Genomic DNA, 21,563 nt, shown 5'->3' on the forward strand with positions numbered 1-21,563 from the left:
TATTAAACTAAGAAAGAAAAGATATAAGGAGGAAAAAAGGCTTTACTTACCAGGTGTGAAATTGTATCGAGCTGAAAATCCCATAGATTCCAGCTCACCATCAGCAAAAAATTTAATCCATAGAAATCTTCCACTGGATTTTATTGTAGGTGGACTTTGTTTTCCACAAAAACGTCCAATTATTGGAGAAAACCCAAAAGGTCCATCTCGAACTTCAATATGATCAAATTTGCACTCCCAAGATGGTTCGATAGAGTACTTTTCATCGAAATGAAGTTCAATGCACTGTCTTGGGGCCGCTGAAAAAATAGAAAAATTATATCTAGAAGGCCCTTCTGAAATCTTGAATTTGATTTTTCTGATTCTACTTCAGATTTTGTCTGCACATCTATCAAACTTTGAGCATGAGACACGTGGAAAGACAAAGCCAGTATGCTATCCTTAGCTTTGCAAATTAATATTTCCATAAGGAAGTCTAAGGGATGATCCTCAGACATCCCACAAAATATTATTCTGATATCAAATGACCATTTTGATGCCCAACACAGAAGTAAATAATATCACACTATTTTTGTGAAAGCCTGCTAACTCAGGTTTAGAAAGTAGAGAGGCATCTTTCTGTCACGTTTTCCATAATTTCTGTACTACCCAGTTTTAAGGTCAGATGCCACTTGAGGGTGGTATGGCACAGTTATACAACCATTCCAATAGTCCCAATCAGATGGCCTTGAAAATATCAAAGTGAGTGTACAAGGCAATGAAGAACAATCTTTCTTTTAGTACAAATCTTACCATATCACTCTCAGTTTCAAAATTACCCAGTAACCTTCGTAACATCTCCAGTAAAATGATCAAAACAAGACATATAGGATCCTTAAGGTTTCTCTCCAGCCCATATTTCAGTGTCTCCTTACTTTTTGTGCAACCCAAGCTCAGCTCTCTTCAGCCAAGCCGCCTCCTCCTCCTCCTCCTCCTCCTCCTCCTCCTCCTCCTCCTCCTCCTCCTCCTCCTCCTCCTCCTTCTTCTTCTTCTTCTTCTTCTTCTTCTTCTTCTTCTTCTTCTTCTTCTTTTATAGCACACTCTTTGGGCTTTAATGTATTTTCCCACTTTTTTGAGTATCTAAATACCTCCCATTTGTTAACTCCTGTTTATACAGACAATCCTCATTTAAAGGAAACCTCTCTAAACCTACTCACTAAAGACAAGACCATATCTATTCACCTTTTCCCAGCACTCAGCACAGTACTCGCCAGCGAGGACTTCTCAAAATCATCTTTGTTGGTGATTTGTACATGAGCTTCTAATCTTCATAAACGTGTTTACAGCTCTCTAAGGCATAGTTCTACGGCAGCTCTAGAAACCTCCGAGTGGGTACATTTGCTAGTTACCTTTTATTCTTTCCTTGTGAAGTCCACACAGTTCCAAATGCAAGCATTCTCAACTGATACTCAGCCAAGATACCCCAGAACAGCCGGAACAGTTGTTGAAGTAGCCATACACATCTTTCTTAGTTTGTAAACAGCTGTTGACTTGAGTCCTCTGAGTGCTTCTCAGCCACTTGGCCCTTTTCAGGGACCAAGCCCCTCCAGACACTTGAAAGTTAACTCCTGGCTCAGCCAGGCCTGCTCCTCACATGGCCAGAAATCATTCTGAATGACTGCTGTCCACACCACACTGGTTCTCAGATATGTATTGAATATCGCCCTTGATGGCTTAAAAATTAAAGCTTTGCATGCATGGATGTAAAAAATTTATGTAGATTTGAAATACATGATGAATTGAAATTAGAGATTTATAAAATAAAAATGTAATCTTGATGCTTTCCAAAGATAAAATTGAAGCTTAATTGGTTAAAGGTCAATGCATGTTAAAAGACTATTTTATGGATGATTTTTAATCTCTAAAGTTGTTTCTGAGTCTTTGGACATTTCCAAGTAAAATCAAGAATAGTTCTATCTAGCACTAATGTGTATCACATAGTCAACAAATATAGTATCTACCATAACAGATTTGAGGAGATATCAATGCTTTTTTAAAAAAAAAAATCTGCAAATTAGAAAATATCATAAGTAATTACCTGGAAAATCATGTTTTACCCCCTGAAGTCTAATAACAAAAAAGCAAATGCTTAAGAAACTGGACCTATTCATGTATTAGCATCAAAGTGCCATTTGTATGTACTATTATCCGATAGAATGTGTCTATCTCTTCCTTGATAATCCAGTATCAGTTTTATGAGGACACAACTGTCAGAATAAAGGATATTTTTTTTAGAAATAAATACATAATGTATGCTTAGGGAAAGGGTAAGCTAATTTAGCTAAAACTCTATCAATCAACATAAATCCATGTATTGTCCCTACTAGAAAATACATGGTGATCTAATATGAATGCATGTATTTGTACCTTCATTTTCATTGTTGCTTAAGTTCTGTCCAACATGGATGCATCAACCTCTCAATGTTCCTTCAGGAAACATGCTATCATACAGCACTGGGTAGATCACGTCATATAGGGACAACTCATTTTCTCTGGTCCAGAATGTTGAAGTTAACTACACACACATTTGAAATTCCACTGACTGAATTTTAGAAAGTAGTAACATAACTTTTAAAAAAATAAGTGTGTCATATAGTTTTGTGGCAGATGAAAAAATTAACAATTATAGTGTATGTGAACTATGTGCAACTCTCTAGATCCAACTCCATAAACTTCCATTTCCATTTCTTTCCCTTCAAATCTCTCAAGTCACAGGTGTCTTTCATTGTCAAACTCTCTACAAGCCATTTTTTTTTTATCTGAAATAGCTTCCTTTTCAAGAGGTTTTAACCTCTTTGGACATGTTGAGAACTGCAAATACTACACATTTATATAGACTATTGCCTCCTATTTGAGGAAGTCGTAGGACATCCTGAAATCCATTAAAAAGGACCTTTCCTTCTGTGATTGAGACTCCATCTGCATTGATTACAACTTATCTTTAAAATAAAAAAAATTATATATATATATATATATATATATATATATATATATATATATATTATTGATTTCAAAGAGGAAGGAATAGAAAAATAGAAACATCAATGATGAGAGAGAATCATTGATCTGCTGCCTCATGAACATCCCAGCACCGGGGATGGAGTCTGCAGACCAAGCTTGTGCCCAGACCGGGAATGAAACCATGACCTCCTGGTTCATAGGTCAACACTCAACCATTGAGCCAAGCCGGCTGGGCACAACTTATCTTCTACCATTTGCAACAACATGGATGGAACTGGAGAGCATTATGCTAAAAGAAATAAGCCAGTCAGAGAAAGACAAATATCACATGATCTCACTCATATGTGGGATATATTGAACAACATAAACAGATGAGCAAAAACAGATCCAGAGACAGAAGCATATATCACACCGTCAAACCTCAGAGAGAAGGTAGGGAAAGGTGGGGGTAAGAGAGAGATCAACCAAAGGACTTGTATGCATACATATAAGCCCAACCAATGCACACAGATACCAGAGGGGTGAGGGCATGAATGAGGATGAGGTGGGTGGGGGAGGAGGGGATAAGGACATATAAATAATACCTTAATCAATAAAGAAAAATAAAATGAAGAAACTTGACCAACCCTTATCCCTCTTTATCTTGTATTTTTAATTTACCTTTTCCTACAGAACAGGCAATTCTTTACAGAATTAAAGATGACAATTCCCACCATTAAAAGAAGAGAAGACAAAGCAAAAAAGAAACTTAATTTCCATGGTGGGGACATCAATACCCTCAAGGCTCCATTCACTGGGAGTTGGCTCCACTCCCTACTGTGTCCATGAGAATACACACCCTGAAATGACTAACACATTCTAAATTGCCTCACACAGTAGGAGCATTTGCTTTGAACTGATTCCCCCCCCCCCCCCACCCCACCCCACCCCTGTGATATAGCAGCTGGTTCTTTGGCTGTTCCCTGTTTCCTGAAACTTAGTCCACTCAGCTGCTGTGACCTTATGTCTGAATTCCAGCCCACAGCTTTGACTTCTCCTTCTCTTTACTCTGCTCATCTCTTACACATTGTTTCCCAGAAATTCTATGTCTTCTTTCCTCTCTCTGGAGACCAGTGCTGAGTGCCACTATCATCCCAATGGAAAGCTATTGTAATATGATGATGCCTGCAGCTTTATCTAAAACCAATTAAATCAAAACTTCTGGGGACAGACCCAGGCATCTATATATTTTTAAAGAGTTGAAAAGTGTTCCAAATACTCTCTTGATGATTTTATTCAGTGTCTTCAGCAGTAATCTCTATATCCTCAACAACCATATCTAACATCCTTAACAACAATCTCTATATTTATGACTCGTAAATATATATTTTCAGCCCAGAATCCTCCACTCAAAGATCTATATATCCAATCTCTTATGAAACATCTTCATAAACACCAAAATTGAACACACTATTTTTCCTTTAAATACTCTTTCTCTACCTATATTCCTTATCTGGTGCAACAATTACATCTAAGTCACTAAGTCAAAAATTTGAGTATGGTCCTGGTATCCCCTATTCTCTCATTCCCATGCCAGTCATTTATGGTTCAATTTCCTAAATACAGCTCATTCCTTCCTTTGTTCTATCACCAATGTCATTTCTGTAGTTCATGCTTTTGCTATGATTCATGTTTACTTATTCTTCCACAATAAGTTTCAAGTTAACATTCTTTTCCTTTAGTCATCTCATCTTTTTAATTCTCAAAATCATTTCAGCGGTACCTCCATTTTCTATAATTCAGACTTTCCTGGGGGAACATGGGGGATCCCAAGTTCTCCTGTATCTGAGACAGCTTCCTTGCTGGTTCCTGTCCTCACTCACAGCAGAAGCCGATGACACTGCATGTGGGTCCTGAGAACACCTTATCTCAACTTCATTCCATAGAGAGAATGGGCATCTCCTACATGTTCTTCAAAAAGAAGCGTGAACATCTCCTCCTCCCTGTAGCCTTTTGTCCTTCCCCATTCCACACACAGTGCTAGCTGGGAACTCAGAATTATTTCCTAAAAGTAGCATAGTCCCTAGACCATATGGTAACTTCCACAAGTCAAGGGTCATGCCTGTGTTGTTTGGCACCCTCTAAACTGTACCTAGAAGAGTGGTTATATCTTGGTAGTTGTTGCAGGAAATATTTGTTAAATAAATATATGAATAAAAATGACTAATATGAAGTATTTCAAAAAAGCTATAGAAGTATGATTAATAGTAACAGGAGATTCTTGTTACCAAATTTGTTTTGTCCTTCCTGTCATTAGGAATGAATACAAATATGTGCATGATATTAAAATCAAATGTTAGCAATGCTTTTTAATTCTAACTAATGATAAACGAGGAAGGATTTGCTTCTGAATTAATTATTTAAATGAGAAAACTAGTTAATTTTATTATTTTTAATAATTTGGAAGTTAAAATATTGTTGCTTCAAAACACAAATTACTTGAATTTAAACCTCAGTTCACTTATCTGTAAAATAGGCACAATAAACATACCTACTTCCTAGGACTAAATGCTTTAATCTATTATGTGATTTTAAAGTTCCTAGCACATCTACATAATAGATATGTAGTATTAGCGTAATAAAAAGAACTGATTTTAACCCAGAATTTCCATATTTCAACCTCCTTTTCTATTAACCATAAGAGAAAGAAACCATGCCAGAACTCAGAATTCTCGGCTTACTCTTTCTCCTTCTTCTAATAGAGAGGTGCATCTCTGCTAAAAGTTCAACTGCAAGTATAACAAGAAGAGAGAAAAGATCCTGGCCTAAAAATTACAGAAATAAAAAGACTCATTTCTAATGTGAAATCAGTTAAATATAAAGACCTTTTCTTTAAAAGATAAATCAAATAAATGTGTCCCTTGTTTACTGGTATAAGTAAATACCAAGCATACACATATTTTTATTAAGCTCTGTGTCTCTCTGTCTGTGTCGGGTTGGGAAAGAGGTTGCAAGTTTTGGGTTATTACTTACTAACACATATTAAAACCAATCACTAGATAAAATGTTCATCTATATTCCTAAAAACTATACTTAATATGCAGACATCTACATGGGTAATAGTAATAAAATGTTCAAAGAGAATTAAATATCTTTTTCAGCACTATTTATGTTTCCAGCTGGGTTGAAAATGATGAAAAAAGGCATCACAACTTGGAATCCTGACTTCAGTGTTAAAGTATGATAATGTTGCCTGCTGGTACAAACTAAGGCAACTGCTGTTCAGTCTAATGTTTGGAAAATGTGATTAGAGATTTATTTCTGATATTCATGTTTTTTGTGTTTCACATTAGATAAGATAAAAATAACACATGTACAGGTTTTTGTCATATTTGCTAAACTAGTAAAATACCAGTTTCCCAAATTGTGACACATTAGGGTTTTTTTTTTAAATATATTTTATTGATTTTTTTACAGAGAGGAAGGGAGGGAGATAGAGAGCTAGAAACGTCGATGAGAGAGAAACATCGACCAGCTGCCTCTTGCACATCCCCTACCGGGGATGTACCCGCAACCAACGTACATGCCCTTGCCGGGAATTGAACCTGGGACCTTTCAGTCCACAGACCGACGCTCTACCACTGAGCCAAACCGGCTTCGGCACACATTAAGTACTATTAGGCCAACTTTGCATCCATTCTATTAATTTAGAATTCCAAATAAATTAAATCAAATGCCAAATAAACTAAGTTGTTGATGTGTTTGAGATTCTCAGAATTTACTTGTTCTTAACCCATTACTACCAATTTCAATAATTAGCTTAAGTCCAGATTTTAGTCATTGGATCAGCTGGGAGATATTCATGTGCAGGGGCTCCAAAGCCAATCTCTGTGATGTCTCTATGCACCCTGCCCACATGCTGCTCACCTTCTATGATGTAGATGCATTCTCGGTCAGGGGGGTACTTGCTGGGGTAGTTGGGAGAGGTAAAGACACCTCCCTCCGCATGCTTTGTCCAAGTTCCACACTGCACTGACTTCTGTGTTTCTGAGGTGATTTGCTTCTCTGTAAAACAATTTTTAAAAGAGCTGTCATCCAAATTTCTATAGCACTAAAAATAGAGAACACGTCCTTACAATATCCATTAGTAAATTAATTTCTAAATGTTGTCTTAGTGAAAACCAATCAATCATAAACACTAACCAATGGCCATATATCCTGGAATATTAAGAATATGGGAGAGATGGGGAAAGGTACATAATTAGAGGCCTCTCCCCCACAGTTTTCCAAAGTAACATACCTGTTCCTTTTTTGGTTGCCCCAGACAAATGGAGGATGATTAAACTTGCTACAACTGAAACAGAAAAGAAAAATTAGAAAGAGATAATATCAATATACTCCAAAATGATCGAGATCTGTAACAACACAACATAATCTAATTAATAATAAGATATCGAATCAGATTAATTTTATTTTTGTTAACTATTCCAAGTTGACTCAGACCTTGCCCACACTGATTCAAATTGCACAAATCAGGAAAAGTTAGGAAACCCTTCGGAAAGTACATGCCAGTTAAGAATGGATGAGACCCAAACCCTTCAGGCAAATGCCTGCCCCAGCACTCAGAGGCAGTATTATTAATAACCTACCCATGTCCCATGCCAGTAGGATATCAGACATGAGGGTTTGTGCTAGGGCCGCTACAGGAAGAGAGCTTGGCAGCAGGTGAAAGGGTGAGAAGCAATCAGACCCCAGGGCTGATGCTAACACTGCCAATGCTATTGTGTTTTAGAAAATAAACACCTAGCAAATCTTATGGTGGAAAGGGAGAGGGGAACAGAGAAAAATAAATCACGGTGGATTGGAAACATATAGCAGGACTATAAAAATGTTCCTTATAAAAAAGGTGCTGTACTACCAAGTTAAGCCCATTCTCAGCATTTTCTAAGCTATAAAATTCATCTCTTCTAACCACAACTTTGTTTTAATATTTAGGATTCTCCAGAGGTAGATTGTTAATTTCACAAAAGAGATTACTTATAAGCATGCTGTTGAGTCAGCTTTTCAGTCTCAAAGAGACTCTGATCTGTCACTTAACAAAGACCATCATAACCTGAACTTTCTGTTTACTTCTATCATTCTTGATTCACTCACCATTTCGACAAAACCTAAAACTAGAAATCCAGTCTTCATCATTCCTGAATTTTCCTCTCCTACTTTATTTTCATGTTGCTGCTCAATTATCTAAAAGCTCTAAGTTCCTCCCTAATGTTTCCAATTAAAATGAGTTTGGGAAAGGGAGGTTAAAATTCACAAGGATTTCCTAAGCCTAACTCACTACAGGAGCTTATAAATCGCATGCTTAAAGATTACTCCAAGAAAAAAAAAAAAAAGTGTCTGGGCCTTGATTTTAGCATTTGAGAATTGCATCCATTATATGACCGTACTGTGGCTGGTTCAAAACATTAGTTGTTGTTATCATGTATGTTTAAATAGAACAAGCCTTATTTTAACTTGCCAGGGCTCTGTACACACACAAGCATCTGGGGATACAGCCATCAATATCAGCACATATGTTTGGTGTTCTGTGTACTCTGTTTCTCCTGTTCTGATGGAATCACGTTGTAGAAACAGGTACTATTGGTAACCTATCAGCCAACCCGGGCCTTTCAACTGTGTGGCCTGGGATTAACTCTCTAATCCTTGCTTTATAATGTGAAATTTCCAGCACACGTTTCTTAAATTGCTTTTCACTTGATGACTTTTGATGCTATTTTCCTCCCATTTCTTTCCTATCATTGCATGCAAATCACACACTCCTCAAGCCACACTAGCGGTCCCACTGGCCAGAGTTGAGGGTCCTTTGCCCTCCGCTCCAGGGCTGCGTTCCGGTGTGCTCTAAACTATGTACTGGGGGGCATGTGGGCCCCTGGGCTCCTGAAGCCCCCGAAAGAGGACTATCCACTTCCATCCCGCAAACTGTCTGCTCCTGCGCCTTCCCTGGGGCCCACTCCCCGGCCACTGCCGCACGTGCGCATCCCAAAACTACTAGCCATCCTCACCCCCGGATGATCCTGCGCACAGAAAGGCTGCTCTCCCCGGCGGATGCTGACACCCGGCCACCACTGATCGCGCTGCCCCCGCGCCCCGTGGCATTCTGCTGCAATACAGAAAGTTTCCGCCTGCCCCGGACTGGCGGGGACTGCGGGTTCTCGGGAGCAGCGGCCGCCAGGGAGGACCTGCGCGGCCGGCGGCCGGCGGGAGCGGTACTCACTGTGAAGCACACTGCGTCCATAGATCATGTCTGTTCCTTACACCAGAGGCTCCGGGCTCCACTAATTCCATTTAGAGACGGGAAGACGTCCAGTGGCGGGGAGAGGACAGAGGATTCGAGAGATGTGAAACAGGCGAAGCCAGGGCAAAATGAAAGGGGGGAGCGAGAGAGGGGGGCGGGGGCGCAGGACGAGATCCGAGCCCACACAGCAGCAGAAAATCCGAATCCGTGCGTCCTCCACCGCCCCGGCTCGCTTTCGCCGTCACCGCTGCGAAGAAGCCAGCATCCCCACCATGACGCTGGCATCACACCCGGGCGCCACTCGCCACCATCCGCGCCGCCGGCGGCAGCGCCCTCCTCCTTTGCATCATCGCCGCCGCCGCGGCTGTCTGGAGGGCACGGGCGGTGGGCGCGGGCGGAGAGCCCGGAGGCGCCCGGAGCTGGGGGCCGGGGACCGACGGCAGCGACGGTGCTGGTGGTGGTGGTGGTGGCGGTGGCGGCGGCGGCGGCGGCGGAGGGGCTGCTCAGTCCCTGGTCTCATCCACCACGAGCAGCAGGTTGGGGCAGCCTCGCCCGCCGGGAGGACGCCCGGCAGCCCTCCTCCGTCCAGCCCTGGGGGATCTTCCGCTGAGGCATCGGAGACAGGAGGAAAGGGGGTGTCATCGGCCCGCCGGCTGCGCACCAGCTCCGCGATCTTGCGGGAGGAGAGAGTGGTGGGCGTTAGGGAGGAGGGCTGGAGGGTGGCGGAGGGGCCCGGGGGTGTCGGGGGGAGGAGAGGGGGGAGGAGGGGCGGGGAGAGGAGGGCGGGGAAGGAGCAGGAAGATGGCAGAGTTACCAAGTGGGAGCGTTAGTCAGAGCCGTGGGCTGCGCGCCCCTCCAGGCAGCCCCGGGCCGGGGTGAAACTGAGCAGCTCGGCCGGCGCCCCCCGGGCTGGTGCATGGCGGAATGGGGCGGCGGCAAGGACGGCACACCCTCAGGGATCCCGGGGTAGGAGGGGGAAGGAGGAGGGGAAAAGAGGGGGGAGGAGGAGGACCAGCCTGGGATCAGCCACTCGCCACCCGGGCCAAGGGGGCCAGAAGGCAGCCTGCACGTCCCAGCTGGATCCTAGCGCCGGATAAAAGGCGAGCGAGGGGGAGGGGCCTCCAGGTGGAAATCCCCTTCTTCGGGGCTCATGTTTCACTTTTTAAGGGTCGGACGTGGCCATCGCTCTCTCCCCCGCCCCTTCCACTCCATCTGTCTGGAGGGAGCGGGTTCGGGCTCTTTTCCAGGGTGACGGCTCCCGGGGGCACAGCCGGCCGGGCGCGCACCCGCCTCCTTGGCCGGGAAAGTTTCCCGGTTGATCTCCGGGCTCGGTGCGGAGGTCGCCCACACCAAACTGTGCATGCAAAGACGTGGGCTTCTCTCTACCTACCCCCACCGTCCCCAAGAACTGAAACCCCAAGGCACACACCGATTACCTCCCACCCACCCAACAGGGGCAGGCTCACGCGCAGGGAGTTAATCTCGGAGTGGGGGACCGGGGGAAGGGGAAGGGGAAGAGTTGCCGGGGAGACAGCCCGGAAAAGCCCCGGCTCCTAAAATGGAAATAAAAGAACAGGAAAAAACCTTACACAGGGTGGCTGCAGAGGACCGAGTCGCGGGAGTGCGCGGACGTGCGGAGGGGAGTCCCTCCCAGCTCAGCAGCCCCCCACCCCCCACCCCTCCTCCCTCTCGCCTCCTGCAGCTGCGGGCTGGGCTGCCGGACCGGTGCACACAGGCCCGCGAACCAGGGCACCCAGGGGAGCTCAGCCACACACCACGCGCCCCCGGCTCAGCTGCCGGCTCAGAGCCCAGGATGGGGATGGCGGCGATGAGGGGACAGGATAGAAAGAACTAAGGTGGGGAGCGAGAGAGATCACCTCAAAAGCCTCGGGAGATGGGAAGGGGCCGCTAGAGGGGGCCCGGAAGGCGCTCAGAGCCAGGCCCGCCACTCAGGCACCTGCTGCTGCCTCAGCGAGGCTGGGCCGCCCACACCCACAGAAGAGCGCGCAGATGTGCTGGGTGCTCGCAGTCGCCCAGCCCTCGCTTCCCCTCCGCGATGCTTTGGAGAGGGTTTCGAAGGATAACGAGGCGAACCCCAAGTCTAAGGGGATCCACGTGCCCCAGAAGCAACCTCCCAGGCTCCAAGAGTTTGATTCCTTGATTCCAGGCATCTCCTGCAAGTCCTTGAAGGCGCAGAAAAGTCACCAGTGTGTGTGTATGTGTGTGTGTGTGTGTGTGTGTCCTTTTCAGGGCAGGTGGGTAGTTGGGCAGGCAGGATGTAGGGGAGAACTAGAGCCAGAGAACAACAGAGGGATGGAGTGATTGCGCACCCGCAGAGCCAACTCCAGCAGAACCCTGCGCAGGCAGAGGAGCTCCAGGCTCCAGAAAGGAGCTGCCTGTGCTGATGGATGGGGCGCGCCCCGAGGAGCCTCTCAGAACACCCCCCCCGCCCCCCCCGCGAGAGTGTGTCTGCACACGGATGTACTTGTAAGAGGACCAGGGGCAGAAGGTCCCTCGGATTCCTGTGATCCACGTGGGATTGTCCTGCCAGTTCAGGAGTTGAGGGGTGGGGGCTGGGAGGGAGGGTTGGTGGGGTGCAGAGAAGTTGAGGAAGAAATGCCCCAACTGCACAGAAGCAAAAAAGCCAAAGAGTAGTGGTAGCGCTAGGGAGGTGACAAAGGATGCTGGTCACCAATGGGGCAGGGAGGAGGGCCTATGAAAAATGGCCAATGATGGGAAATGATGGTGTCATGTTGAAATCTTTAGGATTGGTTGATAATTTTTTTTTCCCATCCAGAGATACATTTTTATGAAAAACGATTAAATCTTTCAATGAAACAGTGATGAGTTGAAAATTATCATCAGGGAAATTACTGCATTCCTCCAATGCAGTTTGAAGATAGGAAGGCAATTTGGTCTTTGCTAAATCCATTCACTCAAGTATTTCTAACCTTCTCCCTCCTCTTTGTCCAGGTTGGTTTCTCATGACACATACTTTGTTACCTGGCTGGAGTAAGAGGCAGGCTTCTGAAATGTTGCTAGACAAGTGGTCCTTGAATGGGGATGGGGAGTGGGTCCAGGAAACTCAGGAAGGAAATCCCAGGGAAATGATGAAGGGGCATGGGGTCCACACCCTTTGTTCATGTCCTCATTCCTCCCATAATCCAGTGGCCAGTAGGTCTGTGATTGAAATTAAACTCTCAGACATACTGTGTCTTTGCTTTGTGAACCCAGTGGTGTCCTGTGCAGTGCCTGCGGCTGAGGGATCGAACATTTGCTCAAAGCTCGGGGTTGAGGTTGTGAGTGTGCGGTCCTGGATCCCGTGGTTTGTGACAGAGGCACGCTCAGGTTCTGTGTCCCCTCACCAAGGGACCAAGACAGGTAGCTGCTGAGACTCTACATAGCTTCCCTAATCCTACCAGGCTCTGGTTGTAAATTTTCCTCAAGAATTCCATTTGTTTTCCTACACAGAGACACACACATACTTTCAACCATCCACCACATCCTACTAGCTTGGCAAACTGCCTTCTTCACACTTTGGGGCTCTGAACCACTGCTTGCTGAGTAATGCTACCTCCCCAATGGGACCCACACGTTGTGTGTGTGTGTGTGTGTGTGTGTGTGTGTGTGTGTGTGTGTGTGTGTTCTTTCTTTCTGAGAAAAATTAACATATGGGAAAGTTCAGCTTCTCCAAAGGAAAGTTAAGCACACATATGGTCAAATATCAGTATGTGATATTTCTCATGGGAGAGCATATAAACTGATAGCATTAATAAACCCAATAGATTATCTAGAAGAGGGTGCTTTATAAGGGTTTTCCAAGGCTAGCACCAAAACAGACACTACTTACACAAGTTACAGTAGAACTGACACTTCTTAAATACAGTTAAGGGGTCATTGGTTTCCCTTAAGCTTGCACCTCATAATGATAAATGGTAAGGATCTCCAAAAACTTAAAAAGAATTGGTGCAGGAAACTGCTCCTCTGAAGCAAGGGCAAGTAGTCTACACACTCATAGTTTCCGAAAGAAAATAATACAGTTCCAGGACTCCCAGGGCTCTCTCATTAATTGGTCTGCGGCATTGGCCTCTTCTCCCAGGTTATTTCTGTGTGGCTATATGAGGTAATGTTACACACACACACATAACTGAAAGAAAATAATGCTTCTGACACAATCTATACACTGAGTGGCATCAGATTATTATGATCTCTGAGTGCATAATCTGGCCACTATATATATATATATATATATATATATATATATATATATATATATATATAGTGGCCAGATTATATATATATATATATATATATATATATATATATATATATATATATATATCCTAGTGCATGAATTTGTGCGTGGGTGGGGTCTGGCCAGGGGGAGGGGACATAGGCAGTTGGACAGCCTGCCTGCTGGTCAAACTCCTGGTCAAGAGGACAATTTGGATATTAGCCTTTTATTATATAGGATATATACTGAGTGGCCAGATTATTATGCAGTCAGAGATTATAATAATCTGGCCACTCAGTGTATTACATTAGTTCCTTGAAAACTTCTAAATATGTTTTCATTTACATAATTTTGAGATGTAAAGTTCCGTTTCGTATTTTATGAACTGAACAATATACAAGTCATAACAGTTTATCAAACACATTTAGGGATAAATCATTTGTTGGCAAATACTGGAATGATTTTAAAAATTATCTGCAATTCTGTAGCAGGCCACTGGCTTTAAGTAACATTTGGGTGGCCATTTATTTCCAGTCCACAATCTGTGAATGCATCACAATAGAGTAGAGAGTCTTCATAAAATAGAAGAGTTCAAATATTTGAAACCTTAGATTCAAACCCTACAGGATTGCTAATGAACATGACTACAGAAATAACACCGGGTTTTCTGAGAAGGACAAGTACGAAAATGCTATTGTATTGTTAGATAGCCATGAGAATATTAGCCTCCTGTGGGCAAGAACTATCTTAGCATTAGTCTCTTCCACCAGGACATACAGATCCATAGTTACTGTCTGTGCTGCTTCAGATTAAATGACATTTGTGCTTTAGAAACTAGAGCACAAACTCTGCTTGGAGAAATGCCAGGGAAATGCAAATAATTCCCTTACCCATTGATCTCTGCTAAAATTTTAGAAAGACTTTATTTTCCTTCTGATTAATATTTAATTGACAGTGGTTTATAAAAACATCAATATGTTTTTATAACCAACAGCCTAAGTAATAGCTAGCACTCGGCAAATAGGCATGAAGGAACATTTATAAAGATATACCCTGAGTCAGAAAGGGAATTGCTCTGTGAAGGGGCCACCTTTGTACTGACTATCATGCTACATCATCTACGTACTGTTGCTTTGGGGAGAAAACAAGTTTCCATCTCTAGTTGAAAAATAGATTTAACCATTTTTGAAAATATAAGTGAAGCTGAAGAATGAGTCTATATATTCTATTTCAAAACATCCATAAATCGACTCAAAAACTTTACTTAAAATTGCTAAATCCAATATATGAATGTTACCAATATTTAGATTTAAAATTTTTATCCTAAATTACATAAATGCAAAGCATTCCCTAAATTTATTTACTTTCTCTGTTATGGGCATATTAAGAGATTATTACAGGCCCTCAACCCAGCTTGTGCACTCTTGCATCCAGGACCCCTTGGGGAATGTACCCCTGCTGGTTTAGGGGGGATCAGGCTTAAGTTGGGAGTCAGACATCCCTCTCACCATCCAAGGCTCTCACAATCCAGGGCTCTTGCAGTCTGGGACTCCTCACTCTTTACTGCCTGCCTACAGTGGTGGAGGGAGAGACTCCTGCCACCACCACTGTGCTCACCAGCCATGAGCCTGGCTTCTGGTTGAGGGGTGCTCTCCCTGTGGGAGTGCACTGACCACCAGGGAGCAGCTCCAGCATTGAGCATCTGCCCCCTGGTGGTCAGTGCATGTCATAGTGACCAGTCATTCTGCTATTCGGTCAATTTGCATATTACACTTTTATTATATAGAATTATAATTTATTGGGTACTATGTCTATGATTTATAAAGTAATAAAATCCAAGATTTGCTAAGGTAGGTAGGACTTATATCTAACTTATGAAATAATTCTGAAGAGAGAAACACACTTTGGCTCATAAAAAAGAAAAAAATGTTGAATGAAAATACTGCTTTTTTTTAAAGAATAGCAAAGCTATTTATCAATCTCCTTCCTTTGACTGACCATTCTTGCTTATACTAATCACGTATAAGGAAATGTCTGAAGTATTTTTATTTCCTTTTGCCATTTCTTCCAGTTGTGGAGCAAACCAAGTGACAAAAAAATTTACCCTTTCATAAAGAAGTGACACTGCGGCAAAATTTTTGCCAAGCAGTTATGGTTGTGATATTTTAAAAATCAAGGGGAAATGTCATCAATGCTTTTTGGTAAATGTATCATTTAACATAAAGAGTCTTCAAAATAGTTTTTAAATTGACATACACAGTTAATTTTTCAATACATTTCTCTGGGAAATAAAAGGATTTATTATAGTTATTAGTGGGTTATGCATAATACATGACTCCTGTCACAATTGCATCCTTTCAAAATTGATGCTTTCTAATGGAGTGAAAAGGATTTAAAAAAAAAAAAAAAAAGATGTTGGAAATGATATGAAGCAATAGCATTCCAAGGGCCACGCTGAAAGCTCTCCTAAAACAATCCTCTGAGCAGAGTAGGCATTTGTCCAGAAAGCGGACAGGTAAGTAATGGGGCAGGTGGGGGGGTTATTTTATCTGCACAGGATACAAATTGGAAGATTTTATTTAAAAGGTGGGTTTTTTGTTTGTTTGTTTGTTTTTCGGTTTTGTTTGAAGACAATAGTATAGAAGACATGCTTTAGTGTCACAAGGACTAGACATTGTCACCAGGTCAGGGTATGAGAACTGAGTGTTATCTGAGGTAAAATCAAAGATGACAAGGCTAAGGTCATTTTAATTCATAATTTAAAGCACAACAGAGTTCTTTTAATCCAAAGGTGATAACCTGATGCTTTGAGATAATGCATTTTATTAAGTCCAATTCTGGATAATGCTTGCTTCACTTAAAAACCACAGTTAACCAACATTCTCAAGTGTCAGCCACCTTTTTAACTCCTTGAACAATTGGCAATTCAGTATAGTCTCCACCCACCTCAGCTACTCCCAAAAGTTTGGTAAGATGAGTCCACACACTTTACACTAACAGTTTCACATCTCAGTCCACACTTGTATGACTCTAGTTTTGACTATTTAGAGCTTTACTGAGGCTTCTTTGCCTCACCTCTATATGCATTTGAATGAACAATTCTTTATCAGATCCCACCTTCTCATTTAAAAACAAAGAAATTCAGGGCAAAAGAAGTGCAATGACATCTACAAGGTCTCTCCCTTCCTTTGTAACATAATAACTGATGGAATCTTAGATCTTCTAAGAACTTGAGAATCCATGTTTTTCAGAAACCAAGGTGTTTCAGAAAATTAAAAAAAAAATAAAAGAGAGAGGAAAAACTATGAATGTCATGAAACTGCTAGAAGTTTGGCATCAAAACCAGAAAACCCAAATGCTGAGCTCTGGTGGGGTGTCCTGGCATCATCCTCTCAGGCCTTACCCTATCTGTGAACACTGGTCTTTTCTCCACTGCCAGCACCTGAAAATGTTTCTCTCTGGCCTTTCTCTGGAGTGCAGCTCTGAGCAGGCTCATACCAGGAAAAGTACAAGTAATCTTCAAACAGTGACCACTGGGAGTTGGTCCCTTACCTAGCCTGTAGTGCAATCCCAAGTGGATGCTTTACCCAGGCTCCCAGGCCTCTCAGAAGGATCAAGAACTAGTTGCCTTCAGAGGTGGCTTATTTGTAGCACATTTGCCTGGCTGTCTTTCCTTTCTAGTCACAGCTCCCAGTATTTCCTGGGGAAAAAATAAAATAACAACATATTCCGACTCTTCTTCAAGGGGTTGTTTTGTTTTGTTTTCTGAGGACAGGCAAAGAAAACCATTGGGTTGATCCCAAAGTGTTCCTGGGATGCAGATCCTTAGGATGATGGGGATTCTGAGTTTGCATCAATCAACTGTCCTAGGATAACAAGTACTCCGTGGATGGGGAGAATGGAATGCTGGTATACCCAAATTGTTTAAAATCTTTGCTCAAATACAGGAAAAGGCTTTTGCCTGTGAAAGATTGGGATAGGAAATAGTTGAACAAGATGCCCTGGAATATACTGTCATCTTTCTGTTTCTATTAGAGTCAAGCTACATAGGGAAGTGGGAGCCTGAGACCTGTGGTGGCTGTGCTTGAGAATGTTGGACACTCGTATTGCCCTTATCCCTCTGGACTATCATGATGGTCTAAGTCGCACTTGCTAGAGACGAGCAGCCTCCTTGCCTCAATGCTAGAATTCCCTACTTCAAGGCAAATGCCATCCAGGAAGACATTTGCCAAGTTCTGACCTCTCTCTTCATTGATTCTAGACCAGGTACTCGGTGCAAGTCTCCATGTGGCTTTACTGGAAAGTCCTGTCTCTGTTCTGAGAGGAAGAGATTATTAGTAGAATCTGAGGATGAATCCAGAGGGTGCCACTTGCTCTTAATAGCAGTATCCATATGATTCATTGTAAGCTATTATTTTCTTGAGACTTCCAGGAGACATTCAGTTTATCAGTGATTTATTATGACGACTTGCTTCAGGTGTCTTTGTCAAATCAATACATCCTGAGTCATAGGAAAGTTCCCCCATGTCAAAATTGTCTTACTCATGTTTATGTTTTGTCTCCAGCCTGGCCACTGCTCATGGATTCCCCAGTCCTGCTAGTAATTATCTTCCTCCCAAAATAGTAATTGCATTTCCCCAATGGGGCCACCTTGAGCCTTGAACCTAGGCATTGATCTAGAATCAGGAGAAAAAGGTGGAGAACTGAGTTCTAAATCATAAGTGATTATATCATCTTCACTTCAGAAAGTGATTGTTTTCCTGTATTTGAGCAAAGATCAGAACTTGAGGTCACACTTAAGAATACAGAGCTAGACATGTTTGCATGCACTGAAGACATAACCTATTAGATTAATACCTGGTTGGCTCCATTTACTCCACAAGTTTATTTCCAAAATTGAATGAGGCATTTGTCATGACATTCATATGGCTACTCTAAAAATGAGAAATATTAATTTGACTGAATTCTCTGGGGGACATTCAAATTAATGCCAAATATATTATCCGTGCAAATTTGTGGTCATGACAATTATCTTAGTGAGGAAACATTTATCTTCTTTTGTTTGCTTAATTATGGAGTTTCTCCCAAATTACTTTTTAAATGACAAAGCCCTCCAGGGAAGAATGGAGCTCTTACATAATACCTCTTCTTTTCGAATTTTTGTTTTCCTTTTAAAGAAGATTCTGTATTGAATGAACAGAATAGATTTGCAAGGGGGTGCAAGAAGGTCAGATTGATTTATGAAGTTCCTGTGTGCTGAGCTACAATCACGCTTCTCACACAGCCACAGGATATGCTTTGCACAACTAAGGTCAACTTAATTAGGCAGCAATACTAATAATATACTAGATTCCTTTAAAAAATGAATGTTAAATGTTGATACCCCCAAATAGAAGAAAAAGAAAAAAAACACCACATTCAATAAATTAAAATATACCTTATAGGTAGATGATAGATACATAAGAAAAAAAATTAATATTCATATGTTGGAATTCAGTGCCTTATTTTTATCTACCTAGCATTTACTTTCAAGTATCCATCTTTTTGAAGTGAAGGGTTTGTCTTTCCTTAGAAAATACATTATTCCAAAGATGGAACACATTATTCATGTTACCCTTAGCAATAAGAATTTTTATAATTTATTCTGGGTATATACCTTTGACTCATATTCTTTTATTTTAGGCACATAACTCAGGATTCATAATTGCATACATATGGATAGAGGAGCTTGAACAGAAAGTCTGCTCCACTGGAATGCTGAGAGTGAAATGAAAGCCCATCACTGCAAGCAGAATTGGGAGACAGGAAATGAAAGATGGAACCACGTTTTTAAAAAGAATTATTAAAATCTAACAAGTCTGCACTTTGCTTAAACAATATAAAATATAAAAATGTATTGTTCCACTCCTGCCTCCAGGGGTTCAGGGTGTTTTAGGGTCAGCCAAGTAATACATAAAATTCTACGGCCAAAGTGGCTGGTCAGGAATGAATATGTGACCAAATCTAGCAACTAAATATAATGATACCATCTCTGTAAAATATTCAGTGAGTCCATTGATCCAGGGATCTGTGTATAAGAGGAACCAAGTCAATGTTTACTTTAGAGCTCTACAGATATGGCTGAATGGTCTGATGAGTATTATTGAACTCGCTGGACTACTCAGCAATAACATTTTTATGCTAATATGCTATATATCTATATTTTAGACAGTACAGATGAGCTAGGAAAGAAGCATGTGTGCTTTCAGGATAGGAGAACTGCCAGAGAGAAAGGTGTGAGTGGGGGATGGCCAGGAGCCTCAGAAAACAGCCAATGGAGAGAAAAGCAGAACAGAAACAACTGATTCCAAATAATTTGAGCTTCTGAATGAAACTGTGCCTAAAATACTTCTCCTGGGTCTTTCCATTTTATGAGTCAATAAAGATCAGTTTTGCAAAAGTCAGTTTGTATCAATTTGTTGTCATTTTCACAGAAAAGGGCTCCTAATTGATATTGTAATACAATTTAAAGTAATTTTGTCTGATAAAATATTGTTCCAGTCAGAATGGAGAGCAGGCATGGTAACACATGGCCAAAACTTTAGGTTTGTCCTAATAGGAATAGAAGTTGAAAATGGAAAATGCAGATCATCAGACGATTGTTGCATTGTAGGGTATAAGCACCTCAAACAAAACCAATTTCTGTGGGTTTTAATTAGTTGAGCTAATTATTTTTTCAATAATATGAAATCTACCCTCATTGAGTTTTAAGTATACAGTATTGTATTTTCATTTATACGCACACTAGAGGCCCAGTGCATGAAATTCGTGCATGGGGGGGTGGGTGTCCCTCAGCCCAGCCTGAACCCTCTCCAATTTGGGACCCCTCCAGAGTTGTCTGACTACCTGTTTAGCAAGCAAGCATCCCTCTTACAATCCAGGACTGCTTGTTCCCAACTGCTTGCCTGTGTGCCTTCCTGATTGCCCCTAACCGCTTCTGCCTGCCAGCCTGATCATCCCCTAAATCAGCGTTTTTCAACCGCTGTTCCGCGGCACACTAGTGTGCCGCGAGATGTTGCCTGGTGTGCCATAGGTGCAGACAAGACAAGAATTTTATAATTTTTCACTATTTTGTTTACTTAATATTTCATAATAAAGTAATTATAAAATACTTTCTTTGTGTTTATTTGATTCCTATTCAAGAGAATTACTTTATATATAGTCAATATAGGCACAGAGTTAAATTTTTTAACATTTTCTAATGGTGGTGTGCCTCGTGATTTTTTTCATGAAACAAGTGTGCCTTTGCCCAAAAAAGGTTGAAAAACACTGCCCTAAACACTCCCCTGCCAGTCTGATTGATGCCTAAGTGCTTCCCTGCCAGCCCGATTGCCCCTAACTGCCCTCCCCTGCAGGCCTGGTCACCCCTAACTGTCCTCTCCTTCAGGCCTGGTACCCTCCAACTGCTCTCCCCTACAGATCTGGATCCCCCTCAACTGCCCTTCCCTGCAGGCCCATTCACCTCCAACTTCCCTTCTCTGCCAGCCTGGTCACTTCTAACTGCCCTTCCCTGTAGGCTTGATCACCCCCAACTGTCCTGCCTTGCAGACCTGGTACCCCCCTGCTGGCCATCTTGTGGTGTCCATCTAGTGTCCACATGGGTGCAGCCATCTTGTATGTTGGAGTGATCGTCAATTTGCATATTACTCTTTTATTAAAAAGGACAAAGGCCTGGTGCATGGGGGAATAGGGGTGGCTGGTTTGCCCTCAAGGGTGTCCTGGATAAGGTTGGGTTCCCTTGGGGAATGAGGTGGCCTGAGCTGGGGCCTGTGGTGATTTGTAGGCCGGCCATGCCCCCTGGTAACCCAAGTGGAGGCCCTGGTATCTGGGATATATTTATCTTCTATAATTAAAACTTTGTAGCCTTGAGTGGCATCAGCTAGGGCACATGTGTCAAACACAAGGCCCGCGGGCCAAATCCAGCCCGCCAGGCCTTGCAATGTGGCCCGCACCGCGCTGTCATCACTGCACTCCGCTGTCAGTTTATGACATTGTCAGTTTATGACTGTTCAGTAA

At 42.4% G+C, this 21,563-nt stretch overlaps 1 protein-coding gene across 6 annotated transcripts in view; it reads right to left on the minus strand.

Moving 5' to 3' along the window:
* NETO1 (neuropilin and tolloid like 1) overlaps positions 1 to 10,604 on the minus strand; it is an 89,225-nt gene extending 78,621 nt beyond the window's left edge. For 2 of the 6 annotated variants that reach the window (XM_084888312.1, XM_084888313.1), the window contains exons 1-4: positions 9,254 to 10,604; positions 7,280 to 7,333; positions 6,907 to 7,044; positions 51 to 299 (exon numbers count right to left, since the gene is read on the minus strand). In XM_084888312.1, the coding sequence (XP_084744438.1) occupies positions 51 to 299; positions 6,907 to 7,044; positions 7,280 to 7,333; positions 9,254 to 9,281 (469 nt within the window). In that variant the 5' untranslated portion in view covers positions 9,282 to 10,604. Of the gene's footprint in view, positions 1 to 50; positions 300 to 1,221; positions 1,273 to 6,906; positions 7,045 to 7,279; positions 7,334 to 9,253 lie in introns of those variants that run through there. The other 4 variants (XM_084888309.1, XM_084888314.1, XM_084888311.1 and 1 more) reach the window with 4 other exon arrangements.
* Between the last annotated feature and the right edge of the window lie 10,959 nt (positions 10,605 to 21,563).

The sequence above is a fragment of the Pipistrellus hanaki genome (genome assembly GCF_964339955.1).
Source record: "Pipistrellus hanaki genome assembly, chromosome: 6".
In the NCBI taxonomy this organism is placed as follows: Eukaryota; Metazoa; Chordata; class Mammalia; order Chiroptera; family Vespertilionidae; genus Pipistrellus; species Pipistrellus hanaki.